Source organism: Cavia porcellus, unplaced genomic scaffold, assembly GCF_034190915.1.
Source record: "Cavia porcellus strain 051 isolate PalLab524CR breed Dunkin Hartley unplaced genomic scaffold, mCavPor4.1 scaffold_25, whole genome shotgun sequence".
NCBI classification, from domain to species: domain Eukaryota; kingdom Metazoa; phylum Chordata; class Mammalia; order Rodentia; family Caviidae; genus Cavia; species Cavia porcellus.
In genome coordinates this window covers 48,352,916-48,380,477 of record NW_026947508.1, presented here as the reverse complement: position 1 = coordinate 48,380,477, position 27,562 = coordinate 48,352,916, and the positions used below count along the sequence as shown (strand labels likewise).

Genomic DNA, 27,562 nt, shown 5'->3' with positions numbered 1-27,562 from the left:
CTGACACTCTACCACAGTTTGACTCCAGCAGAGGACTTTCTGGGCCCGAGCAGTCCTGCGGGAGCAGGGCACAGTGGCGACTCCAGCCACACATCCCCCTCTCGGGCGGGATTGGTGAAAAGTGCCTGGCCTGCATGATGCTGCCGGCGGACCTGGTAGGCTGTCCCAACCCAGATCCCAGAGCCTGACGGTGGCCGGGAGGGGAGACGCGTAGGCTGCCTGGTCCGTAACTCCCTGGTGCGCAGCGGTGAGCGGGAACACCTAACTGGCGCAATTCGATCAGGCTGTGGCTGACTGGGAGAGAAGCTGGGCCTCTTATATAAGCTTGCATATATAAGGAACAGAGAAGAAGAGGCAGCATGGGAAGAGGCACCAACAAGAAAAGCTCCTCGGCCCCCAATTCTGAGAAACAGGCAATAGCAGACACCGCGCCAATACACATAAGGCACCATATAGAGAGCCTCATAGACCAATTCAGGAATGAAGTTATCAACGACCTGAAGCTAGAAGTATGCAGAATAGTTAGAGAAATGCTAAGTACCACCCAAGAAAAAACAGGTGGTGGAATGGAAGAACAGAAAAAAAGGGGAGAATTGTTGGATGGAGAAAACAGAGAAAGCATAGAATACGTGAAGCAGGTTCAAAGGGACTACCAAGATACTAAGAAGTCTATAGAAGACTGGCATAACAGCTTGAAAGAAACTAAGGACAGACTATCTGAACTGGAGGGCAGACTTGTAATATGGGAGGATGAAATGAAAAACTTCTTAAAAATAACAAAGAAACAAACAGCAATAATACAAAGACAAGAAGATGATAAGAGGATCCATAACTTAAGGATTAAGAACATAAAAGAAGAAGTAGGGACACAAACAAGTGAACTACAAAAGCTACTCACAGAAATAATCCAGGAGAATTTTCCTAATTTAGCAAAAGGTAAAGATACTCAGATGTATGAGGCATACAGGACCCCAGCTACCTACAACCCAAACAGAGCAACACCCAGGCATATAATAATAAAAATTCCAGAAATTCAATACAAGAACAGAATATTAAAAGCTGTAAGAGACAAGAAACAGACCACTTACAAGGGAACACCCATCAGAATTACAGCAGATTTCTCTGCACAAACCATCAAATCACGAAGAGCGTGGGGGGAAATAATTCAAGCTTTGAAAGATAATAATCTCCAGCCAAGATTGAGATATCCTGCACAACTGTCCCTGGAAATTGATGGAAAAACAAGGTGCTTCCAGGATAAAGAGGAACTGGGGGAATTTGCAACCACCAATTCAACCCTACAGAAAGTATTGCAGGATATTCTAAAAGAAGAAAAATACAAAGAACCCAGAAATAGTGGCGGGGAGGCCACAACAAATGGAGCAGAGAACAAAATGAAGAAGACAAACTGACAACTACTGACAGAAAAAGAGCTCAACAGAAATGAGACAGAGAAGATTGGATGATAGGAACAGCTATTTTGGAGAAAATGACATCTTAATAGGTAATACTGATTTAGTATCATCTTGTTTTGAAGTCTCATCTAGCTTTTGTCCTTCTGTCTCCAATGGTCTAAATAGGCTGTATCTTATTGGATTTTATTATGTACGATAGTATAAGCAAAAACCTTTTAAAGACAAGGAGATTATACAGAAACCATTGTTCATTTTCTGTTAGTCGATTCTAAATACTCTGTAATGCTGTCATTCTCTTGAATGGTTTTACATTGTTTTGATATACTTAATGCTACAGTATACAAAGTTGTACTCAAGGATTTCAAAGAAAGAGACAATATGGTAACTACTTTTAGGTAAGGATTATCTGGTGGTGAAACACTATTCTGCTTAAATGGTTATGTTTTGATCTGCGCTGTTTCGTTGTTATGCCCTCTTTTATCTCAATCTCCAATCCATTATTTACTTTTTTATCTTTATCCTTTTAATTAAAGGAAAAAAATAGCAGGATATATTATAGTAACCCACTTTGACTTTTCATTACCTTGATTTAAAGCCCTGTATTACTCTCACCATCTGGTTTTTAACTGATGTTTCCCTATTCTGTTTTGCTGGTTAGTATCAGGTTCGAAAGTTTAGGCATCAGCTGTGAAGATAATGAGATTCATTATGACGCCCATTCTTGTTGACTTTTATCTACTTTTGAAGACCTACAATGTCTCCAATGTTTTGGTTTTGTCGGTTTTATTCTTTACTGTTTTGTTCAATTGTATTATAACTAACGATATAGGCAGTTCTATTAGAGATAGCGGGAGGCATTATGGTAACCATTGTTGATCACCTTGTATTATGTTTTTACATTATCTATTATGTCCACCCTTTTGACTTGACCGATTCTGTTCTGTTATGTCACATTTGGTTTTACTCTCTTCCAAAAAAGTAATAAGAACCGTGGGAGCAATGAAACCCAAAATGTGTAATAGTCATGGTACAAAAGAGAGGAAAAGAAAGTGCTCCAAACTATATAACTGCATGTATATTTAAGTGTATAAGATAGAAAATGATATCACAGAGTTTTATTGGATCAATGAACAGAACTGTTTGCAGTATCATTGATGGAATGTCCACTTTACAAGCTTTAATTTAGTGACTTGAACAATTATTTCTAAGATGACAATATGTAATCCATTAACTAGTGATTTCCTACTGTTTATTTTTTTCTGTAAATCTGTATGACTTGTACCCTTTCCCCGCTTTTCTTTTTCTTTTCTCCTTAAATTAAAAAAAAAAAAAAAAGATCCTGGGAAACCATGCAGCAAATCATCAAAAAAATTATACATCATGATCAAGTATCTTCATTCCAGAGATGCAAGAATGCTTCAACCAAATCAACAAATACAATGCGTCAGATAAACAAGGACAAAAATTACAAGATCATTTCAATAGATGCAGAAAAAAACTTTGACAAAATCCAACATCCATTTATGATAAAAATACTGATGATAACAGGTATAAAAATTATCTAATAAGATAATAAGAGTTATTTAAGGCAAACCTACTGCCAACATCATACTAAGTGAGGAGAAACGAAAACTTCCTCTCTAAAATCAGGAAAAGTCAAAGATGTCCACTGTCACCCGTGCTGTTCAACAGAGTACTCAAAACATTGGCAAGAGCAATGAGGCCAGAAAGAGAAATAAAAAGGATCTGTATGGAAAGGAAGAAGTCAAATCATCATTATTTGTACATGAACATGATTCTCTACGTAGAAAACTCCCCCCAAAAAATCCACCACAAGACCCCTAGAATTAATAGAATTAATAACCAAATCTACCAGTGTAGCAGGATACATTATTGACACACAGGGCTGGGATGTAGCTTAGCAGCACAGCACCTGCTGGCAAGTGCGAGGCTCTGGGTTGGATTCTCAGTACCAGGAAAAAGATACATCAACACACAAAAATCTATAGTGTTCTTGTACACCAATAAAGAACTCATGGAGAAAGAAACTAGGGGGGGAGGTACCATTCATAACAATGTCAAGAAAAATTACATACTTGGGAATTAAGCTAAATGAAGAGTAAAATATTTCTATTATGAAAACTACAGTACCATAGGGGAAAGAAGATTGAAGAGGACATCAGAAAAAATGGAAAGTTATCCCCTGTTCTTGGATACACAAAACTAATAAAATCAAAATGGCCATACTTTCAAAACTGATATATAGATTTAAAACAATTCCAACCAAAATATCAATCAAATATTCATATAACTAGAAAAGACAATCCTAAAATTCATATAGACCCAGAAGAGATCAAGAATATCAAAAGTAACCCTGGGTAAAAAAGAATAAAGTGGGAGGTATCACAATCCTGGACTTAAAGCTGTATTACTAAACTACCATGATAAAAACAGCATGGCATCAGCACAAACACAGACAAGAGGATCAATGGAATAGAACAGAGGAGAAACAATCCCAAGCACATTCAACTATTTGATCTTTGACAAAGGCACCAAAAACATACACTGGAGGAAAGATAGTCTCTTTAATAAATGGTACTGGGAAAACTCACTATCCACAGGCAGTAGATTGAGTGTAGATTGGTATCTCACTTGTGTGTTAAACTAAAATTGAAAATGGATCAAATATCTAAATGTTAAAGTAGAAACACTTAACCCGCCTGAAGAGAAAATAGACAATTCTCTTGAAGTTTCAGGCAAGGACTCTTTGAATAGAATCCAGCTTGCACTGGGAGTATTACTGAGAATCAACAAGTGGGGCTGCATCAAATTTAAAAACTGTGCAGCCAAAGAAATGAGTGAAGAGACAACCTACAGAGTGGGAAAAATATCTTACCAGCTAAATGAATGAAGAAACTTGTTAAAATCCTTAGTCGAAATCATATTAGGTAGGAGGAAGGTGAGAGTTTGACTCCCTGAGCACGTGTGTCTCTGAATGTGCCCGGGTTCGGGGTGTTGGAGCGTGTGTGTGACAGAGCTAAGTGCTCGTCATCTTCATAGTGGGATGCCAAAAGATAGCATCTAAAATTGAAGATCAAGAATCAGATGAAGTGTGTTACTTAATTTCACAGAGATACGTACGTTATGTACCAAGAAACTCTGCTAAGGGTTGACAGCAGTTGCCTCTGGGAGAGAGCAACGGAGGTGCGGAGTGAATGAGTTAAGTTTCTTAGAAGATTTTCTAGACTATCTCGAGTAACACTTTGATTTAAAACAAAAAAAAAGCAAACACTAATCCAAACCCAATGCAAACAGAAAACTGCTCAGCCTTCCCTGGAAGGCTCCACGTCACAGGCTGCGTGCACATGGGGCCTAGGCCAACTCTGGGTCACCTGACGGCATAAGCGGAGGGCTCAGAGCTCCTGCCCACCACTCTTTTCCCCAGAACACCGAGCTGGTAACCCTTAGAGAAAGTAGACACAGCGGGGGCAGAGGTCCACTGTTTCCTTGCATAGCCACAGTCATTTTTTTTTTTTTTTGTCTTTTTCTTTTTTATTGGTACTGGGGATCGAACTTACGACCACACACTTGCAAGGCAGGCGCTTATGCCGCTGAGCTAAATCCCCAGCCCGCCACAGTCATTTTAAAGCATATTGCAAAAATGCAACTAGTGTATTGCTTAGGATGAAGCCAAGTTCATTAAATGAAAGGATTTAAGAAAAATACAGTCAGTCCTTCATATCCATGGGTTCCACATTCTCAGATTCAACCAACCATGGATAGAAAATACTAAAAGAAAAATTGTGCCTTAATGACTATGCACAAACTTGTCCCCTGTCATTATTCCCTAAACAATATGTACAATAACTATTTACAAGGCATTCACATCATATTAGGCATTCTCCAGAGATGCTTTAAAGTAAGATGCACAAAAGTCATACACAAGCACTACAGCACTGGCCGCAATGGGCAGTAGCATCCATAGATTTTAACGTCCCTGAGAAGGGAGGCTGGGACCAAACCCCCTGAGACACCGAGGGACAACTGCACTTGGGTGACAGCAGAAGACACAGTGGAAATGGAGGCAGCATTCAGGTAGGATGGGAAGGACTGGAGACACAGAAGCGCTGACCTGGTTTAATCCCTTGGGTTTGGACTCAGGACCCCAATCCTGGAGCAGAAGAGAGAGGGAGAAGGAGAGGGAAGCGGGACCCACCCCACGTCCTGGAGAAAGTCAGTAGAGCTGCGAGCCCAGCTATCTGAGAGCACGTGGCCAAGATGCAAGAAAACGAGGCTGGGCTCGCCCTGCTGCTGTGTAAAATCCTGGCTTCCTCTGTATAATGGTGCTTGTGATTACAGATCATAAGGATCGACCCTCATAGAAAGTCCTGCAGGAGAGCCTATGACCATGCTAGAAACACAGATCATGACAAGAGTGAAAACTTACATGCGTGCTGAAAAGCTTTCGAAGGACTTTATATGCACTGACCTTGTTCCTTACACATTCTAGGACATGATGTGGCAGCCAGGCTGCAACACAGTTCCCAGGGACTTGGCTTCCTGGTAGTCATACTCCTGTGTGGTCCCCGCCTGTGCAAAAAAGGGCTGACCTCTGTGGAACCAAGAGGTACAGAATTAATGGCACAATGTGACTTTCACGCATGGGTCAGAAAACCATTTGGAATACTTGCTTACTCTCGGTTGGATCAACTGTCCTGAGGAAAGCCAGCTGCCAGGTCATGAAGACGCTCAAGCAGTCTATGGGGAGCTCTACCTCGTGAAAACCTGAGTCCTCCTGCCAGCCACCGAAAAAAAACTCACACAGCAGGTGACGTGCTTTGTCTCCCAAAGTAGTGATATGCTGCAGGAAGGCAGGCGTGGGCCTTGCCTGTTCTGCACATCCTCCAGCTTTGAACAGTGCTGACTCATACTAGGGCCTCATATATTTCCGCTGACATTTCCTCATCTGTCCGTTGACCATCTGTCTCCCCACCAGGTAGGGCCTCCCTGGGGCTGGCACCGTGCCTGATTCACCTTAGCACTCTCAGGCCCAGCGCAGGGCTGGAATGTGCTTGTGGAGAGACACAGTGATCAAGACATAGAAGGGCTAATGGCAAGAACACGCTAGGTCTTCTGGGCAGCCCTTTGGAGGAAGTCGTGGGGGCTTGGAGGCTGCTGAGACAGGTTGGTTTCCAGGTGGTCTAGGGCGAACAGCATCCACGTTCATCTGGGGAGAAAGCCAGAGGGGAGAGGAGGCAGACTAACAGTGAGCCTTGGCACCTACAAGCTGGTCCTGTTTGGAGGCCCACGCAACACTTTCGAACCTAAAGAAGGTTTGTGGTTGTACCAGCGCACAGGAGGCCGGAGTCGAGTCCTGCCTCTGCTCCTACACCCCCAACTTGGAGGTAATGGAGTGGGGCTGCAACTCCGACGAGATGGCGCGCTTTCACATGCAGAGGCGTGGGCGAGCCCGGGTAAGCGACCCCTAGCGGCCGGGATGACGCATTCCTTCTGTGGATACACAGTCTCAGTTCACCTTCCTGCATCAGTCAGGTTGACGTTGCCTATTTGTCTGCCTCTCTGGCCTGGCGGGTGCAAAGTTCTGAGTCTGGGTGAATGAACAGTCTGTGCGCCTCACCTCCCTGCGGGTAATCAGAGGGTGCAACGTGGGCACAGAAAGCGCCTCCATATCCGCCCCCCCGCGATGACTGACGCAGGGATACTGACCTGCACCCCAGCTTCTCGCTTACTGCGAACATCTCGGTGCCCTAGCTAGCCTTTGTCTCCTGCACATGCCGCGCAGGTCTGTGCACCCTACCATATCATCTTCCCTCCTGCCCTGGCTCTCCTAGACATTTCTCTACCCCAGATCGGCCAGTCACCTCCGCCAGGAAGCCCGTGCTGCTTCCCCCGGACCTGCTATCTGCAGTGACAGGCTTATCCCTGCGTCTGCAGCGCCCCGGCCCTCTGGAGGTTGGGCGCGAGGTCCGGGGAGCGCCCGCAGAGGGAGAAAGGGACGAGGGAAGCTAGCAAGGCGGCAGCAGGAGGAGCGTGCGGCTAAGGCGGAGGCAGAGGCGGCGGCAGGAGGGTGGGCGGGAGCGCGCGCGCCGGAGGCCGCCCAGGACCGGGGCCGCGCGCCTAGCCTGAGCCCGCCCCGCCGCTGAGCGTCACCGAACCTGCTTGAAATGCAGCCGAGGCGCCTGGGCGGGCGGCAGCGGCCACGGCGTTGGCGGGGGCAAAGCCAGAGGGAGCCCCGGACCCGCGGCGAGCACTTGGCGGGCTGAGGCTCGGCGGCGGCGGCTGCGCGCGGGGCTCGGGGCGCGGCGGCCGGAGCCCCGGGCCCGCCATGAGCCGCCGGGAGCGGGGCGCGCTCGAGCCGCAGCTACTCGTGCTCCTCCTGGTGCTGCAGCATCTCGCGGCGGCGGCGGATCCGGCGCACGGCGGCCAAGGTGCGTGAAGCGGGTCCCCGGGCCGGTTCCGTGCCGCCAACAAAGCGCGGCCCGGAGGCCGGTGGGAGGATCGCGGCGAGCTCCTCGGGGTCCCCATCCCTACGGACCCTCGGCCCTGGCTGTAGGGGCGGAGAGCCCGGCGACCCGCTCCCCAGGGATGGGCGTAGCGGGGCCCGGCGGCCTGCGAACTCCGCGGGGGGCGCACAGTTCACGCTTTTCGGGTGTACTGCACGTTGCTCGCCAGTGAGGCTTGAGTGGCATGCGCTCCGCCGCGGCGGCCAGCTGCGTCCCCGCCTGACAATGCATTTCTGGGGACCCCTGCGTGCGGGGCAGTGACTGCTAGCAAGGGGGACGGCCTCGTGCGCGCAGTGCGTGTGTCGCGCGTGAGAGGGCCTCCGTGAGCTGAGACTGCGTGGATTTACCTCTGCGGGCCGCGTGTGCGGCCGAGTGTGTTTGAATGGAGGGTGTATTCTGGGCGTGTGAGCCTGGTGTCGCTGTGCCACCCAGCGGCCCGCCACTCGAGAATCCAAGCGTATCCAACCTTGCCTCTGGGTCGAGAGTGTCCAAGGTACCCGGGATCGCCCCCTTTGCTTCACCCCAGAAGATTCCAGGCTGCCTGGTGGGAAGCTGTGCTCGTGTTAGTTGACCCAACTCACGACTCCTTAACCCGCCACCCAGGGCCCGTCAAGGCGTGTGAAAAGGACCAGTTCCAGTGTCGGAACAAGCGCTGCATCCCGTTAGTGTGGAGATGTGATGAAGACGACGACTGCTCGGACAACAGCGACGAGGACGACTGCCGTGAGTGGTGGCCAGCGGGACGCTCGGGCCCGGGGTGGGTGGTTTATTACGGGATGGAGGGCGCCGGCTGTGTGCGTCCGTGGCTCCAGCCAAGTGGGCCACCTGCTCCAGCCTGGCTACCTCTTTCTAGGCGGTGGCTTTTGGTACCGGGTGGCCGCGAGGCCAGAGCCTCCCTGTAGGGCCCGGGGCGGAGCCCAAGGCAGTGTGCTGCGGACGAGCCAGGCGGGGCTGATGGGCTGGTACCAGGGGCTGGAACGCGGCAGTCTCTGAACTCTTCTACTTTCCAGCCTTACGGCCCTCCGTGGCGACCCACAGGGCCCCATGGGGCATGCGCGGGTTCTAAACTTACACGCTCCTTTTCCGGAATTTTTTTTTTTTTTTGAATGAATGGGCTCCTCGGGGCCCCTGATTGGCTGGGCAAGGACCACCCCATAGGTCTCTGTGGCCCGAGCTGCCAATCATGGGGCGGACCGGTGTGTAGCATTCCAGACCCCAGAGAGCACCCTGAGCCCTCGAGGAGGTCTCAGGGGCTCATCCTTGGTGGCACCGCTACTTCTTCCTCCCGGGTGGTAGGTGTAGGCGCTGCTTTTTGTTGAGTCACGCCGAAAACCTTTCTTAGTCTGCCAGCCCAGCCTGTGCATGAGTCACAGGGCTAGTACCAGGAAGGAGGGGAGCAGGAGGAAGAATTTGTTTCCTGGAAGGGACCCGTCTACCCTGGCTTCCTATGCAAAGCAAGGTGTTTGTGTGCTCTGGCATCACTGATTTTGAAGTGCCTTCTTGGAGTGAGAGGGGTTTGGTGTGGTTGTGAGTCAGGAAGCCGTTGGTTAGCAGGCAGTTTGCAGCAGGGATGGCTGGTAGTTGAGGAAAGGAAAAGCGACTTTTGGAGAATTGCAGGCCTCACCCTGGAGAATGTACAGCCCCGGCCTGGGAGCACTGGTCTCAGGGAGGAGGCAGCAGGTGGGCACCACACACATACACCTGCAGAAGGGAAGAGGACATTAGGCTCGCTGTCCTTTGAGTCCTTGAGGTTTTTTTTTTTTTTTTAAACTGCTAGTCAGCCTTACTGGTTCACTCTAAGAATACCTAACTGTGATTTGAGTATGTCTGTCCTCCCTGCTTGTTTCCCCACCTGATCAAGGCTAATAAGTGAAAACCCTGGACACCTCACTGGACTCTTGAGGCCTAATTCTAGAAATGTCATTGGAAGTAACGAGGTACACCTGCTGCCCAGCACTGTGGTGAGCGCTCGTTTTATATAAATTCCTTTCGTTTTGACAATAGTGCTTTGTACAGAGCAAAGACCAAGGCACTAAGGGTAAAGTTACTTACTTAGTAACTCCTAAGGTGCTAAGTAGGAGCCTCAATTTAAGCCCTTGTCACCAGTAAGTGTTCTGAACCTGTGACCCGGATCATCTCCCAGTGCCTCTGATATTACAACTGTGGCTGTGGCCAGGGCAATTTCAGAGTGAGACTGAGGCCTGGGAGCTGTTTCTCTGGTCCCTGTAGCAGGGAAGTGCTCATGAGCAGGGAAAGAAACTGTGCTTCTGGGCTGGTTACCCCTTTCCTCCCTGGCTCTGTCTTGTGAGGGTGGTTGTAAATTCAGAGCAGAAGCTTTTCCTGTTGTCCTGCTTTCTAGATAAGGACACTGGCTTACCCGGGACGTGATTTGCCCAAGGTCACAGAGCTGAGATTAGAACTTGGTCAAGACCCCTACCTGCCTCCTTGCTCAGGAGCACTGCCTGCTTCTCAGGCAGTGAGTGGTGTGGAAGGATCTTAAAGCTGGAAGGCTGAGCTGTAAATGCTAAGCTTGTCATTTTTTCATTTTATAAGGCATTCATTGGGCAAGACAGAGGAGTGAAGTAGCCTGTGGCTAAGTGACCTCAGGTGGGGCTGGGGAGGTGGGGATGGTGATAGTCAGCCTGGGCTGCTGCTTTGGCTCTGAGAGGTTGAGACAGCGTTACAGACAGAGTTAGTGGACAAAAGTGCAAAAGCTCTGGGAGAAAGGGTGTTGGTGTTGCACCAGGCCTGACTTTGCTGAGCTCGCTTTTTGCTCTGCCAATCAGAGCAGCTGCCCTTGAGGCTCCATCCTGACTTACTACATAGAGCATTTGAAGACAAGGGACTGGAGTAGTGTCCCTACCTTGAGGGCTATAGAAATGGCCTCCTAAGCAGCCAAAGAAGGCAATTAAAGAAACAGCATGAGGCTTTGGGTGGGTGTGTTAGGGCTATCTGCTCAGACTGAAGTCACTGTCTCTCTGAAGGTTGTGTCCCCCATGCCCCACCACGCACCTGACCCCCTCCCTCAGAACCTTACCTTGCAAAGGGGCCTTGAGCTGCTTCCTCTGCACCTCTGTGGGCTGCAGAATAGGGACTGGAATTTATAAATAATTTCTGTGTGAGGCAAAATGAGTTCTAGCTCCCAAAGGAGCCAGAATGCAGCTCCTGAATACCAAGAGGCCGGTGGAGGCTGGCAAGAGGGAGTTTTTGTGTTGAGGAGGCCGAGAAAGCCTTCTGGAGAGAAGAGAGCTGAGCTGGGTTTTGATGGATGAGAACTGGTGTCATTACCTCAGTGCTTTCTATTTGTAGGTGGGATAGACCCTGTGTTACAGAGGGTGCTGAGGCTTGGGGTGACTTAGTCCCCGAGTCACACAGCTCCTCTAGTTTGGAGCTGAAACTCAAGCTGAGGCCTTCTTAGTCTTGATGCTTATCCACAATGAGGGAACTTGGCTCTCTGGACACACAGATGGAGCTGGTGGGATGGGGAAGGGAAAAGCTTGTGGGGCTTCAGTTCCCAGCATAGAGGACCTTCAAAGCAAAGGAAGGGGCAGGAAGCGCAGGCCTCGACAGCCAGGAGAAGTCTGGTGGGATTCCTGGCTGTGGGCCACCTGGTTCCAAGGCCTTGGTTTCCTGTTGTTGCTCTCTGATGTCTGGGGGTAAAGGTAAGGATCTGATCTCTAGCCAGGCCTTTATTCTCACAATGACAACCGAAACACTTGCTTATGGACCAGGCGTAATACTGAGATCTCATGCCTGTCCCTCTGGGCTCCTCTAGTGGGTAGAATGGGTGACTATGGGGTGCTTGGATTGTCCCCAGTTTGTAAAGGCACAGAGTGGGGAAGTTGTTGGCTCAAGGACATATGAATTTTGAGTGAAATTGGAAGGCGTACCACAGTGGAACCCGGGCTGTCTGGAGTACTAGCTGGTGACCCTGGCAGGTCCCTTCCCCAGACCTCTGGTCTCATCTTGACATAAAATCATAATGCTTGGGCCCCCTCCCCTTACTCCCCCAGCTCTGGGGAGAAAGACTAGGTAGAGAGGTGGGCTAAGCTTGTGCTCATTGAGTTCCACCTTGTTCAGACTGCTTGTGGTTTCCTTGTGTCCCCAGCCCTATTACCTCTTCATCCCGTATTTAGTACATGGCCATGGCCAGGTCTCCTGAGGCTGAGCCCATCAGCTGGGCAGGGCCAGCCACCAGCTTCCTCAGTGCTGCAGCTTGCACTGACCCAGGCCCAGCTTCACCTCTTATCAGAGCAGAATCATCTAACATAGAATGCTGCTCTTCTCTGAATCTCAGTTTCCTCATCTGACCAGGCAACTCAACCATTCCAAGTACTGCTTGGGCTCCCAAGCACCCCATGGATAAAGTCACTCTAACCTCTTGTCTGAAGGCGCCTAGAAGAGACGCTTGTCTCCAGCAGTGGGTTGCTGGTCCCAGCAGGGGGTTGTACGAGGTGGTCCTAAGGCGGCACTCAGCCCCGAGATGATGTGGAGGTAGCAAACAGTAGCCTGAGGAGGGGCTTGGGAAGAACCGAATAGACAGGCCTGATTCGTCTCCATGAACAGGTAGCCAGGGGGCTAGAAAAGGCGGGCCTGTGTGGCCTCTAGCTGCTTTTCTGCTGGTGGTAGCTGTAATTCCCTGTACTCTGCCGGCTTCCCTTGCTCCTTGGGTCTTCCCAGGGCTGTGCTTAGCAGGCCTGGGGAGTTTGGTGACACTTCCCTTTGGCCTTCACACTTCCCGCCTGGTGTCCTGTCTGTGAGCAACCTGGGTTTCTTAGGAGTCTGTGCTGCAGTCGGCTGGAGCTGATTGCCTGCTTCTTTCCCAGTTGTCTGTAGGTAGCTAACTTGACATTTCCTTGGGGAAATGCTGGTAGCAGGTGAAGCCAGAGGAGCCCAGCAGAGTGAAGTCCCAGAGGGTGATGGAGCAGGTGCCTCTCGAGAGGCGTAACCAGACGATGCTCTCGAGGCCCAAGGCTAGCAGTCGTGCCAGGCCCTCTTACAGCCACACCTTAGGGCCCCAGCCCTACACAGCCCTGGTAACATCTATACCAAAATACCTACAGTCTCTGAATGCCTGGCACCATGCTGCCTCCCCTGGGGAGCCCTGCCTGACCCCTGCTGGCCCTGTGCTCCCTTTTCTCAGCCCGGAGAGCTTCACTCAGCCTTGCCTTAGGCTCCAGGGTCTCCAACTCCATTCGCTCCCTGGAGGAAGTACTGATTGATAATCCTGCTTAGCTGCCTAGCCCTCCCCTCGGCCATGCTGGGCTGTTCGCTTTCATTTGCTTTGCTAATCAGAATCTCGGAGGGCTGATTTCCTATTATTTCCATTTTAAAGATCAGCAGAGAAAAGGGGCTTGGTCAGGGATGCTGGGTTTGACCATAGCTGTCTGTTCTTGAGCACAGGTGTGGCCTGGAACTGTCCTCTCAGAGCTTTTCCTCCCTGGTGGAGTCTAAGGGCATTGGAGAAGGTGGGGAGTGACTGCCACGCTGGGCAGTGCCTCCCTGGGCTCCAGGTTTCTGACTTGGCGAGTGGAGCTGGGGACGGGTCCTCTTCTCTAGAGATCCCGTGGAGCCCCAGCGTAAGGCTGTTTCCCAACCTCCCACAAGTACCATGCTCCAAAGTTTCCAAAGGCTTCTGTGGGCCATTCTGCACAGATAGGGACACTGAGGCATGACATGTTGCAGGTACAGGGGATCCTGGGGAGTGCTGCTGCTGCCTGTTTACCTGAGTCTGCAGTCACACAGCCTTGCTGCCTGCTCTAGCCCAGGCTTCTCAATGCTTGGCTCACTACTGCCCTGACTGGGCCTTGCCTGTGGCCCCTGGCTGGCAGGAAGTCATACAAGACAGCAGAGTGGATATTTGGTGAGAGTTCCAGAGTGTGCACGTCTCTGGGGCTCTCTCACAGTGACCTTCAGCCAGTGACTGGACACATTGCGATCACAGAGGAAGGAACTGAGAGCCGAAGTTGCTTGTTCTGAATGGCTTGACTCTCGGTGGCAGGACTAGGCCACACCTGACCAGCTGCAAAGTCAGACACAGATGAAAGGAGGAGACACAGCCATGGGTGTCAGTGAAGTCCCTCCCTTCCCAGGCACACAAGGTGCCAGTCCCGGCCAGTTCCTCCTGACAGGCCTGGCCCCTGGGGTGCCCTTGAGCAGCACCCTTGGGTGACCCCGGTTCCTCTCACAAATTGCTGTGTGTCTCCAACTTTGAAGCTGGAGCGGAGCTGGTGGAAGACCTTCGGGAAAGGCTGCCCGGTCCTGACCGAGCTCTGCACTGGCAGCACCCTGTCAGACCCCTGTATCACAGATGGGGCTTGGTTACTTTAGGGTGAGGAACCTGGTGCCATAGGCCCTTCAAGTGTCCTCAGATAGCACCAGTCACCTGTCCTGGGGATTCCTCCCTGCTTCCATGCGCCTGCTCTGTGGGACATGGAATATGATAGGACAGACAGCCCGGAGGCTCTCTGGGAATGCCAGTCTAGGCCTCCCTGATGGTCACCATCCTGCCCTGGACACTGGCCTTGAAGTGCCGCTGCCCAGGGTCTTCATTGCTGCCGCTCTGGAGACTTTTAATTTCCAGCTTGTCCCACACGGTGCAGTCTTTGAGTGTGTGTTTTCTCCCAGGGCTGTGGGTCGAGGGCAGATGGTGCAGGGGGCTGTGAGCACCCCTGTTTTCCTTGTGATGAAATTAAGGCTGGTGAAGTCACAGGATTTTTGGAACTGAAACACCCTTCAGTTGATTCTTTTTTTTTTTTTTCCCCTCATGGAAGTAACCCCCTGCCCTAGTTATGTGGAAGTAATTTTGTACTTGTACTAGAAAACACAAATAATAAAGAAAGCAAAAATAGGCAGGCAATAGTCCCCGTTGGTGATACCACCACATGAGCAGCCTATCCTTCCAGGCATTTCTCTCTGTGTATCAGTTGCTGATATTCATGAACACATGCATTTTTTAAAACAAAAATGAGATGTTACTCTGATTATTTTCTCCTCATGTCCTTCATGGCTTTCCATGACAGTAGCAGTCAGTTCAGACCTCTGTTTTAGGGACTCAGTGTTGTTCCACTGTCCAAATTGGACACACTCTCCTATTGATTGATATTTGATGACACACCCTCCTATTGATAGATTATGTTGAGTTGCCTCCCTCCCCCCAACTCCATAAAAAACTGGGGTGGGCATGCTGCATCTTTGCACCTTTGTCTGATTTTTTTTTTTTTTTTAATCGGTGCCAGGGATTGAACTCATGACTGTATGCTTGCAAGGCAGGGATTTATGACGCTGAGCTGAATCCCCAGCCCCCGGTCTGATTTTTTTTTTTTTAAAAGGTTAATTCCCTTTTTTTTGGACCGGAGATTGAACTCATGACCTCGCACTTGCCAGGCGGGCACTTATTCCACTGAGCTAAATCCCCAGCCCCTAAAGTTTAATTCTTAAGAAAGGAATCATTCAGCAGGTACATTTTCATCATTACTTTCTAGAGATATTTTTTTGCCACCTCAACAACATCCCGAATATCCCCATGACTCCCTTCCCAACAAGGTGACTAGCCCAAAGGATCTCTGCTTTTCCTGAGCCCAGGATCATCTTGTCCCAGCCCCACAGGACAAAGTAACCATATCTAAGCTACTCAAAGCAGAGCAGGGAGAAAGGGCAACTATGTTTTGTCCCCAAGGACTTCTCACCCATTTGGAAAACCAGAAATTAACAAAACCATTCCTTCATTCTTTCCAACATAATGGTAGACTATCTCCTCCATCTGCTTGCAGAGATTATTCTGTCTTTGCCCGGACTTGCTCTGGGACCTGGGGCAGTTAGCTCCGCTGTCTGAACTTTGTTTCTCCTTCATTCATTGGCTCCCACTCTACTACCACTGGGGATAACCCCGAGCAGAATTCTTGTGCTTGGAGCTGGCTTCGGGGCTGGGGCTGGCTTGTCTTTGCCTGAGAACTGTGCCTTTGGCTTCCCATGCTACCTGGGAGGGCTGGGGGAGTGTAGCTGTCCTGGGGGACTGGATTTGGGGAAAGTAAAAAGAGCAGTTAGTCTTCTTATGGTCTACTTCCAGAGCTGAGCCTGAGACCCAAGTTTCTTGCATCACTTGCATTTCCACCTTCTTCTCGTGCTCATGATTGGATTGGACACTGTGCAGTGATGGAGCAAAGTGGAGTGAGGTCCAGCAGCCCCACAGGCCATTCTGAGCAGGGATGACAGCCCACATGGTGGAGCTATACAGGCTGGGGGGCCCACAGCGCAGGCCTGTTACTCCCCTTCCTGAGCCTGATTCCCGCACAGGGAGTGGCTAGGCAGAACCCTCAGCTGCTCTCCTCCTGCTCTCCAAGGACACAACCAGAGGTCAGCTGCTGAAATCACAGCAGGCAAGGTGGTTGTAGGTCAGCTGGCCAGTGGGGAGGCCCTGGCCTGCTGGAGAGCAGCAGGGTCTCTGGTTGGGAGGGGCTATAGGAACCATCTCATCCTGCTCCTGTGGCCAGTGGGGACCTGAGGAGCTGCTTCTTAGGTGTCCCTGGGAGCTGGTTAGCCAGCCAGGCCTGGAATGGTTTGTTACCAACCAGGGGCTTGAGTTACCAGTGGGTCCAGGTTGAGGTTAGAGACAGGAAAGTGGATGAGAGGCAGGGAGCCCTTCTTAGGCCAGTTTAAGCTGCTTGACAGTGCTAGGGGTTGGAGTGGGCTTTCCTGATGGCCTGTTTCCAGGGACAGCTAGCCAGCACTGCTCTGATCATCCTTGCTGTACTTCCTGGACCCTGAGCAGCCATCTGCTGCCCATCACCCTTAGAGCCCCTTCTCAGCCCCAGGCATGGGCACATGTGCTTGTGTGTGGATGTGTGCTTGGGAGGAGGGAGTGTGTACCAGGGGGGAAGTGACTGTTCTAGATGCTCAGAGGGCACGGGCCCAAAGGGACATTCTTCCTCCCACACCCACTGAAGTGGCCCAAACCAAGCCAAACACCACCTCTCACCCCTCACTGTTGCGATGGGGAATTGTGTGTGGCTGGAGAGATGCCAGCAATCTCTGTTCTCAGCCTGCCCCTGCTATGACAGCCTCCCTGCCCTAGGCCCCTACCCTGAGGACTGAGGTGGGGACCTGAGGGCCACAGCCAGCCTTGCCTTACCTCACCTTACCTTACCCGTTGGCTGTTTGGCATTCTGTGCTCCTCTTGAGGTCTCTACTGGGAGACCTCCCTGGGAGGGAGCTATCTCCTCTAGTTGTCTAAGGTTCTGAGAGCAGAGGCTTCCTAGTAGTTGGAGTCAGCCATGGCCAGACCCCCGTGTAGGGCCGCTGAGGAGCTCTCTCCTGTTCCCTGAGCCCCAGTGGGAAGCAGGGGGGAAATTGTGAACTCTGATCCCACAGGACCCCAGAAGCCCTGCCTTGCAAGGCGCATGGCCTAAACTGTACGTGCAAAGCTAGAACCTACTGTTTATTAGCAGAGCCTACAGTTAAATGGTTTTTTTTGTTGTTGTTGTTGTTGTTGTTATTGTTTTGGGGCTTTTTGTTGTTGTTGTTGCTTTTTTGGCCGTTCCTTTTTGCAGAGCTCCGGGTGGTGGCTTTAATACCTGTGAGCCAGACAGAGCAGACTTTACACTGGCAGCCTGTGAGAAGCTCCTTTGTCTCTCTTCCTCCTCTTTGTGCCTGCCACTCCTGCCTGCTTCTCTGTAGGAATCAAGGGGTGCAGAGTCAGGGGGGACTTTCCTATGTCAGCAGCCCTTCCATTTCCTAGTTGGGAGGTCTGGGGTGAGTCCCTTGAGCCTGCACCCTGGGCTCCTGCTCTACAGTGTGGGCAGTGAGTGATCTGGGGCTTGTAGAAAGTATCAGAGCTCCATCTCCCTGCAGTGTAGGAGTCCCACCGAGCCAGGACTTCTTTCTGCCTGCACCATGGAAAACCCAGGCAGTTGTGTCTCTTGAGCCTTTGGTCTCTGCCACTTCCTCTCCTCAGATGCCTTGGTGGTAAGATTCTGTGCTGAGGTCTCCCCTCTGGAAACAGAAGCTGGATCTGTTCAACCCAGTTCCTTTCTAAGCCTGACTCCAGACCCTTGTTTGGTACAGTTGGGAGCCATACCTGTGAAATTCCCAGGGCCCCCTACCAGGCTTCCTCACCTCTCTGAGCATCTACCTCATCAATATCTGGCCCTCCAGGTGACCCCAGGATTATGGGAAGCACTAAGAGTGGTACCTAGCGCATGGCCAATGCTCAGTTGAAGACTGTCTGGCCTGAGACCCCCTGAACCCCGTTGTCCCGTTCGTCCTTCATGGACCCCAGATATGGTGAGCTACTTTACTGCTGGTTGGGGTGGGGGAACCTTCTGACAGATGCCTTTACACCCCTTCTCTCCTGTGGCTCCAGACTGGAACTTATTAGCCCAGTTTCATCAGGGAGCGTCCTTCCAGGGACCTCATTAGGAAATGAGCCCAGGGCCTCAGGGACCTCTGGGAGGTATGGGGTGTAGGAGGAGCTTGGCTTGTGTCCCACTCTGACCCCTAAATATACCACATAGATAGGGGAATGTGGCCCTTTAGAGGGCAGGAAATAGACCTATGACATGGAGTATGGGAAGCCAGGTGTGAAGGGACAGACTTGGCTCTACCTTCTGTCCCTTCTGTGTGCCATGCACTACGCAGAGGTGGCTCTGGTCCTGCCCGCTGTAGGCCTACTGCCCTGGTCTCTGGCCTGGTACAGAGCATGCCCCAGTGAACCTGTGCTGAGTGGGCTGCAGCTCTTGGCCTGGGGCTGCATCCTGGTTTGACCCCAGTGCCTTTGATCAAGCCTCCTCCCCCCACCTCCCAGTGAGGGCATCTCTGCAGCCCTGGGGTGGGGGAGGGTGACTGACTGCCTGCTCTGGGCCTAGACAGTGCTTCCTGCTAGAAATCTGTTCTTCTGTCAATCCCGATCTGCCTGTCAGCTCTTGTGCCCTCCTGGACCCCATCTGTGTTCCTGGGGCCTCTGCTTACAAGCACACCCTTAACCCTAAGCAGAGCCTGCCCAGTGTCCCTTCCCCTCTGTGTTGCTACCACAGCCCCTGTCCAGGGAGGCTCAGCCTGTGACAGCTAATGTGTGCTGTATGCTGTGGGCTTGGATGAGGCCCACGTCACAGGGCCACTGCTTCTCTGAGGCTCCCAGTGTGAGGCCTGTGGGAGCCTCTGTGCTGTCACTGTGACTGACCTCTCAGGCTTTGGGAAGTGGGAGGCAGGGATGGACGTCCCATGCTGGGAGGTGAAAGTGACATCCTTATGCTGTGGCCTCTTGGGTTGCAGAATAGCAGTGCCCAGATCTGTACTGACCCGTGGCCAGGCATTTCTGTCTAGTTGGACCCTTCTATATGTAGGTACAGCCTGACCTTTGTCAGGATCCTCTCTTGCTCTCTCTGAGTCGTTACCTGTCATGGTCTGCAAGTCCTTAGGTTCTCCCCCACCATGACAGGTTGCCCTGCTTACCACCCTCTGCCTGCTCTCTGTCTTCAGTCTGTAGTGATATTACCTTCTTAGGGCCCAGTCTTGTTAATTGGCCTTCAGAGTTTTGCATGAACTATTTCCTCTGCAGGCCCAGGTCCCACTCTTCACTACCCCCAGCCCCAGGACTGTTCTGGCTGTACCCTTAAAAGGAAGCTTGGCGCCCTCTCCTGCTGTCTCTGTGCCATTGTCCCTTGGCTTGGAAGGTCCCCCTGTCCCCGCTTGAGCCGCTGCTCCCAGGGCCCCTCCTAGCCTCCTTGGGTCAGAGCCTCCTCTGAGCTCCCCTGCCCCATTCCGTTCCATTTTTTTGTCTTTCCCTGTCACTGTGCATTCTGATGGCTTGATTAGCATCTGTGGGTCAGGATGCAGACCACAAACTTTGTGGGGTGGGGCCAGGAGGCCTGGAGAATACTGCCAGGCTTGCGCCTGCCCAGCACCCTATACTGTGTGCTGTATATCAGCTCCCTAGCTGCCTGTGCTTGGCATGGTATTTCTGTGCGTTCCTGGGAAGTGCTGTGTGGCCTGGAACCTTGTTGTCCAGCCTTTACTGAGTGTTCACTCTGTGCCATGTGCCCTGCCAGTGGCTGGGCAGGAGCTCCAGATGGTAACACGGACCCTGCCCTGGGAGCCATGCCCCCCTAAGTCGGTGTTGACCTCTTCTGAGCTTGTGAGGGGGTGGAGGAGGACTTGAGACCCCTCCCTGTCACCTGGGGTACATTCCCATGCAGTTAGGGTCACACCCGAGACCACAGCTGGACCAGAGCTTCCTCTGCCCTGGGCCTCTGGAGCTCTGGGCCACCCATCACAGGGTGGACAAGCAGGGGCTTTGCTGGTTTCCAGTGGATATGCCCACCTGCTCAATTGGCTCAGTGTTTACCCTGCTCTGGAAACTTGTCCTGGTCTATTAGAACTATCCTAGTTCTGAACTCTGAATCCTAGGAACCCTTCAGAAGAGAGGGGGCACCTTCAGCCACTGGGCCACCGGGCCCGGCCCGGCCCCTGTCCCCAGGCCTGTAGCCGGCTTCCCCATTACTAGCAGATCTGGTGCCAACTGGATTAAGTGCTAGCTCATTTGAAAACAGAAGATTCTAGTTTCTTCCCCACAATGCAACGGAGAAATGCAGCCTCCTGGAAGTCTGGAAGAGATGGGGCCGAGCATCCTGGATTCCATGCAGGGAGGCAGGAGGCCTGGCTGCCATGGCAGAATCTCCCTACACAGCTGGTGACTGCCCTCTGTGGCCTCTTTCCCCAGCTCTGCCCTGCTCGCTCCCTCAGGTACAGTGAGAGTTGTCACAGTGATGGGGCTGCCTGGCTTCCTACTGCCATCCACACACATCTGCCCGGGGCCCATCTGGCCTCACTGCTCCCGAGAGGTCCTTGTTCCCTCTATAAATAGGAAGAAGCTGGAGAACCGGCTATTTGCCTTACATGTGTTCTCCGGAGAGAAAAACCCTTTCCACCTGTCATTTCCAGGCTCTGGTAGCCCTTTGGAAGTGGGCCCGGTAGGAGTCACTGTGCCCATTGTACAGATGGAGACGCTGAGCCCTGAACTCCACTGGCACTGACTGGCTGGCTGGAGAGAAGGGAAGACAGATGGGTGGCTGCGCTGTGGTCGTGGTTCTAACTGGGGTGCTGGCTGGCTGCTTGGCCTCTCCCCCTCCACATGCCCACTCTGTCAATGTCTTCATCAGTAGGAAATGATGGAGACAGATGGAAGGGGAGGGAGAGAGACAGCAGGGGGAGGGAAGCTGGTGTGCGTGGGGGAGGGGAGAGCACTGGGAGGCAGGGGGAGGGGAGGGGGCCAAGCAACCTTGCTCCTTCCTCTTGTGGTTCTCACAGTCTGTCTGCGCTGATTCCTGACAGATGGAGGCAAGGGGAGAGCTGGTGCCAAGAGGCTGTCACCGCAGGCGGGCAGAGCTGGGGGAGGAGGCTTTGTGGCCAGAGTTTATGTGGGGAGGGGAAGCAGCTGGTGGTCTGGCTGCTGGGCCTCCTTGGAGCCCGCTCCCCTGGAACTGTTGGAAGGGTGTATGTGGAGATGCTGAGTGGGCAGGGGTGAGTCTGCCACCTGCCTGGGGCTGGCCATGCCCCATCTAAGTGAGACAGCGGGGTCCATACCCTGCTCCCTGAGAGTACTCCCTCTAAGACCTCCTCTTGTCCAGCCCTTAAGGGATGTGGCGGTGGGCAGGGCTCTAGGCTCTTGCTGAGTTGCAGTCAGGGTTTGTCAGGGCAGGGAGGGCCCAAGGTCGGGGAAGCCCTTAGGTTCACAGGGGCATCAGGGCTCAGAGCAGGGTATCTGTGGGGCCAGAGCTCAGCTCCTTAAGTTGCTTGGGGCTTGCCCATGTCCCTTTCACAGAAAAGAGCCCCTTCATCTCAGGCTCTGACTTACCAGCTGGGGTGGGCAGGCCTGACAGGGGCTGCCTTGGTTCCCTGGGAGCCTCTAATGCTGTCAGAGCATGGCTTTCTCCAAGTGGGCCTGGCTGTCACACCGTCTCTGCCAGCCCCCAACAGCCCAGCACAGAGGAGGTGCCCACAAAGGGCTCCTGAGTGAGTGGTGGGATCCCCCGTGTGCTTGCCTCCTGGATGGAACCCCATTCCGTAAGGAAGTTCTTTCTAAAATTTCTGGGGGAAAGTTCTATCTGTCTGTCCAGAAAAGCCCTGTGAGTCCCAGGCCTACCACAAGTCCCCTGGCTGGTCTGGCTGCAGGGCAGCCCTATAGAAACCAGAGATGCTTGAAGCCTGCCCAGCTCCTCAGTGGCCCCTGACTTGATGTGGTGTCCATTGCACCAGTCTCTGGGCTCTCAGTGATCACAGGTGTCCTGCGCTGAGCCCCTCTCTGCTGAGGATCACCTCTCAGTCCTTACAGCTTTACTTGGAGAATAGTGAGGTAGGAGACAAGAAGTGACTTCCTCTAGGTCACATGGGGAGCCGGGGGTGGGTGGGCTGGGATGGAGAGGCTGTGAGGGGGGCTGTGGCAGGGTTGGAGTGCTTAAACTGGATAGGATGCGCTTGCCTGACAGAGGCAAAGCCAGCCCATCTCTCCATCCTCCCTACACTCTTCCCTTGCAAGTCCTTGGCAACAGGATTTCAGCTGCTACAGGACCAACCCTGGAGCCTCCCTGGAAGACAGGATGTGGGTGTGCTCAAGGGTGGAGCCTAGGGCCCTTAAACTGCGCTCCCCAGGCTGCTGTCTCCTCTGACGAAGTGGAGGAGGTGGCTGGGGCTGGGTCTCCTTCCTGCTGTTGCTAAAGCTGGCCAGAATTGCCTTCTTACCATTAATATTAATATGGCAGTCATTAGAGATAAATCATTGTGTGTATGCTCTGTGCCTGGGCCACGCCGGTGCCCCAGGGGAAGCCGGGAGGGCCTGGCAAAGTGTCGGTCCGGGATACAGGGAGTGCTTCCTCCACATGTCTCTCCCCAGGGCCAGACCCCAGCAAGGTGAGCTGGGTAGGAGGTGGAGTCAGCTTAGCCCAGACTGAGTGGTTGACAGCCAGCCATGGGACTCTAGTGCATGGATGCCTGCTTCTCCCCTTTCTCTAGCATCCACAGATTCATTGCAGATATTATTGTTGGGTGCTGTGCTCCCCCTCAGCCTGATCTTGGCTCTTTGAATCCTTTGGGGAGCTCTTGCCAGATAGCATCCCTTTACCCCTGCACAGAGTACAGTGATCACCCAAGGATATGACCCACTCACCCACAGTCAGACCCCACATCTCTTCCCTCTCAGTGCTGTAGTTTCCCTGTCAGTGCAGTCCCTGCCTTCAAGCATTACTGACTGGGTATTAAACAAGATGGGGGGCACAGCTTGTGACCTCCACTGTGACACTCATTGTGTGGGGGACAACGTATTTGAGCACCTTAGCTCTCCATTAATGACTACATGGTCCTTTAACAGCATTGTGGAGGTGATCTGCCCTGTCCCTTTGCTGAAAGGGATGTCAAGGAACCAAGACCATGGAAGACTCACTCAAGGTCACGTGGTACAGGAGAGTTGGCAGCGGGATTCAGATCTTGGTCTCTGACTGCCCAAGGCAGTTTGTCAACCACCGCATCAGGGAAGGGTCCAAGGGAAATTTTGGAAATGGACTTGGAGAGATCCCAAATTGCTCCTTATCTAGGAGGCAGAGGCCCTGGGATGCTGGATGACAGTCATCTCAGCCTCTCACTTCATCACAAGCAAGCAAACTCAGGCCCGGCCCTGGGCGTAGGATGGGGAATTCCCCAATTCTGGTGAGATCTGTCACAACATTAATGTAATTAAGCCTTGTTAATTCACCTTCTGCTTACACTGAGCTCTTGACAATGAATTAGTCATAAGCGAGGCAGTAGTGTATTGCTGTGTTTTTCCAAATACTCAGCAGCAAAGACCTCATCAGGAGAGGCAAAAGAAAGACCTGGAGGGCCTGTTTCTGCTGGCCTGGATGTCCCTCATGCCTGACTACGTAATGGCTGCTGGGAGATAGGGCAAGGGTACACTTTGGTTCACTCACCCCAAGCAGCCTGCCCTACTGGAGATGCACAGATGGGGTGGCGCAGGAGCAAGGCATACCCCACCCAGTCCTGCAGCTCTCCCTTGGCTCTGTGTCTCATATGCTCTGCAGAGGAGGGTTCAGGAAAGGCATGTTTCGATCTGGACCTGCGGCCCCAAGCCACCTGAGTGTTCTCCAACACCTCTGCACTGCAGTTGAACTGGACAGGGGAACCTGTGGCCCCCGCAGGTACTGAGCTCCCTGTCTCCTGAAGTGTGCAGGCAGGGTCAGATGTTCCAGGCAGGGATGCTGGAGAGGGGGATCTTTTCCCATCTCCGTCTTAGGAGCATCCTTGGTGCCAGGGCAGGCCCACATTCTGGGCAGATTGTCCTTGGCCCCTCCCCTTTTGCTAGGTTAGGTACCTGCCCATGGTGGGGATCCCCTGGCTGCAGTGCTGTCCCCTCCCCTTAAACCCCACAGTCCTCTTGGGCCTTAGACTAGGCCACGTATGGTGTATTTGGAACAAACCCAGGCTATGGGTACCTAAGATTTTAAAAATTAATTAGAGCATTAAATGGTAGCCCTGTGGGAGAATCCCACCATCTGGCTGTCACAGAAGAGGCAGGGAAAAACTCAATGCATATTTTTCTGTGTTGGGTGAGCATCTTACGAAGCCACCTGTGCACGTGTGGGTATGTGACTCAAATGCTTTGGTGCGTACAAAGCATGACGTGTGTGTGAGTGTGTTCAGTGTGAAGTGCACATCTGAGTGTGTGTGTGCCTCTGTAAGCATGTGTACCCACCTGCATGCGTATGTGCTGTATGCAGGTGCCTAAGGGTCTGTATGCATTGCTGTGCGTGTGTAGTGTGCCCAGGCCTGGCTCTTGGGCAGCTCTGTGTGCAGGGGAGAGGGTCTCCTCAGCTCTGCTGGCTGAGGTGGTGGTCACAGACAGACTGGGCAGAAAGTGAGCAGGGTTGCGTTCAGCCAGGTCATAGCTTGCCTTTGATGGGTCTCGTTTGATAGATGCACAAACTCCAGCCTGCCCAAGCACAGAGACTCTGTATAGAGGGCCTGTTCTGGAGCTCTTGCTGCTCCAGGGGGTAGCTGCCCTGGCCCTTCCTGTCTTTGCATTACGATGCTTTAGATTTTCCTGGTGGCTTAGTGAGTTTCCTGAAATACTGCTACCCTCCACCCTGATTTCTCAGGGCTGCCTAGGAGGCAAGTTCAGAATCCTCACTGAGATATCTGTGTTCTTTCCACTCCTAGAGGAGGTGGTAATGGTCCACTGGCTTGCTGTGTGACATGGCCCATGCCATCCCTCTCTGAACCTTGCCCAGTAGTTGTAAGGGCTCACTGAGGAGGCATATGCAAAGGGCTTTGTGAACTAAAAGCCAACGTAAAGTGAACAGAAGAGGACTCTACGCACAATGACGAAGTCCACTTGTCTTCAAGGTTTTCTGAGGACCAGGCCAGGGCCCTTCCCAGCCTTGCAGTCTGGACCTGACCCATTGCCCAGAGCCACCTGCCTAGGTGCTAGCACTATCTTCCAGCTTCTGTCTCCCAGGTATAGCAATGGGCTAGAGCAGAACACACTCAGGGGAGTGGGACTCACTCCCCCCTCCAATAGGTGGTGACACTAAGGCCCAGAGAGGGTGAGTGGCTTCCTGAAGGCCACACAGCAGCCCAGGATAGAGCTAAAGCCGGGACCCAGGCCTCCTGATTGTTCACCTTAGAATTATACCACTGTCTTGGAAAAGGGAGAAAGCAAATACGAAAAGGGGCTTGTATACTGTGAGAGAAGGAAGTGGGGTGCCATCTAACAGGAGAGAGCTTGGGATGCACTAAAGTCACAAGTCATTATGCATGAACAGAGGATTTTAAAGTAGTATTTTAGTGGTTTCTGTTGAACTGTGTTTGCAGAATTCGGGTGGTATAGTCTAAATATCTGGCTGTAAATTTTGTGTATATTAAGAGATCTAAGCCTCAAGATTATACTCATCCCTCTGTCCATCTGTATGTTCCAAAGCGTCCCCAGGACACCTGTCTGGACAGATCTTATCCCGCCTCTAGATACACTGCCAGTCTGGCAGGGAAGAAAGCTGAGTGACTGAAACACAAGGTGACAAGGCTAGAGCAAGTCTCAGTGTCGGAGTGGGGTCCCAGTAGGCTAGAGGCAGGGAGCCCTCCACTCTCAACACCCAAATAATGAGTACAGTGTGCTTGTCAGACACCCCAGCCTCCCAGCAAGTGTGGCTTTGGCCTTGAGCAGGTGCACCATTCGCCCAAAAGTAGGTGGCTGGTGCCTTCCAGTTCTGTCTCCCCACATGGCTTTGCCTGGCTGGGACTTTGCGTGTGGTTGGAGGAAGGGCCATTTGGGGGGTGGGGGGTGCTCTCTGTGGGGTGCAGCGGAGACCCATGTGGGTCAGGACAGAGGCTGCAGGGAAGTTGGCCAGACTTCCACCTGCTGCTTGTGTACCCCTGAGGGCCAGTCTTGCTCTGTTCCACTCAGGTTTGTTATCCTTGTAGGATTAGCTGGGGCAGCTGCTTCTAAAACCACTTGCCTTGGAAGCCCAGCTAACTGCCTGGTGAAAATTCTACTCACCTCACTCTCCCTTCTTCTTTGTACATAGAGAAAATAAGTCAGAGAAGAAGCATAGAGAGCAGGCACCCTTTAAAAACTGTAATAAAAACTGCTTGGAGGCCCATTGTAAACAAAGCCTGTGGCCGGGAGTCACTGCCATGGTGGCTGAGGACCTGGGGAGGAATGTCCATCACTGAATATTTTCTGAATGCCAGGCCCTGTGTGGGGCACTGAGGTTAATTTGGTCTCATAGCCAGCTACCCTACAAGTAAAGGTTTTTCAGATGAGGAAAACACAGGCTCAGAGAAGCCAAGTGGTGGTAGCCCCGCCCCCCGCCCCAGTGGCAGGAGGACGGCCACAGCAGGCAGCAGTCTAGACTCTTTCCAAACCTTGGTGCTGGAGGGAGGTGTTGTTCATCTGAAGGAAATAACAAGGTGGGTGGAATTACCCTGGGATGGCAGGCAGTACTCAGAGCATAGGCGATCTCAGCATGCCTTGTTGGGACCTCTGCCAGGGTAACCCTGTGGCTCAGGACCCCTGGCTGATGGGCAGTTCTGCAAGAGGGACTCTAAGCATGAGTTGAGATGGCTGTGGGAACGTGAGCTTGCCAGGCACCTGGCCCGCCTCTGGCTGAGGCACTGTGCTAAGGCCCGTGGCTATTACATTGTCGGTGCCCCTTGCCTGTTGCGGCCTCAGAAAGGAGGGAGGTGGCTCAGCCAGAGCCCAGAGAGCTGGCCTCACGGGACCAGCTCCCTGCAAAGGTGACTGGCTCACGATAGGACCTTGCTGGATTCGCTGGCCTCCCACAGCTGAGGCCTAGGACCTATCTGTGGGGACAGGAGCTGGCAGAAGCAAGGCCCTCCTAGGTGCTCTACCAGAAAAGGCGTCTAAGCACGAGCTCAGAAGGGTGCTGGCTGAGGGGCTCTCCCTGAGGTGGGCCCCAGGACACCCTGTACCTTGTGCATTTGCCATCCGTCCAGTGACTGCATGTGGGCCTGCCTGTCTTTCCCCACTTGGGCATAGCTGTCTCCTAGGAAACAGGGAATTTTCCCTCATTCCCATCATTAGGGTGCCAGGGCAAACAAACAGCCTAATCCAGACGAGTCCTG

The 27,562-nt window shown here is 52.2% G+C and overlaps 1 protein-coding gene and 1 long non-coding RNA gene across 14 annotated transcripts in view; one reads left to right on the top strand and one right to left on the bottom strand.

Moving 5' to 3' along the window:
• Nucleotides 1-2,515: 2,515 nt before the first annotated feature.
• LOC134473078 (uncharacterized) lies at nucleotides 2,516-7,494 on the bottom strand. Its single transcript, XR_010043186.1, has 2 exons — nucleotides 6,111-7,494; nucleotides 2,516-6,027 (listed from the first exon to the last, which is right to left on the bottom strand). It is a non-coding gene; the product is annotated as an uncharacterized LOC134473078 (long non-coding RNA).
• Nucleotides 7,495-7,559: 65 nt separating this feature from the next.
• Nucleotides 7,560-27,562, top strand: part of Lrp8 (LDL receptor related protein 8) — an 83,974-nt gene continuing 63,971 nt past the window's right edge. For 7 of the 13 annotated variants that reach the window (XM_063236525.1, XM_063236523.1, XM_063236524.1 and 4 more), the window contains exons 1-2: nucleotides 7,562-7,864; nucleotides 8,543-8,662. In XM_063236525.1, the coding sequence (XP_063092595.1) occupies nucleotides 7,762-7,864; nucleotides 8,543-8,662 (223 nt within the window). In that variant the 5' untranslated portion in view covers nucleotides 7,562-7,761. Of the gene's footprint in view, nucleotides 7,865-8,417; nucleotides 8,433-8,542; nucleotides 8,663-26,868; nucleotides 26,888-27,562 lie in introns of those variants that run through there. The other 6 variants (XM_063236521.1, XM_063236514.1, XM_063236513.1 and 3 more) reach the window with 4 other exon arrangements.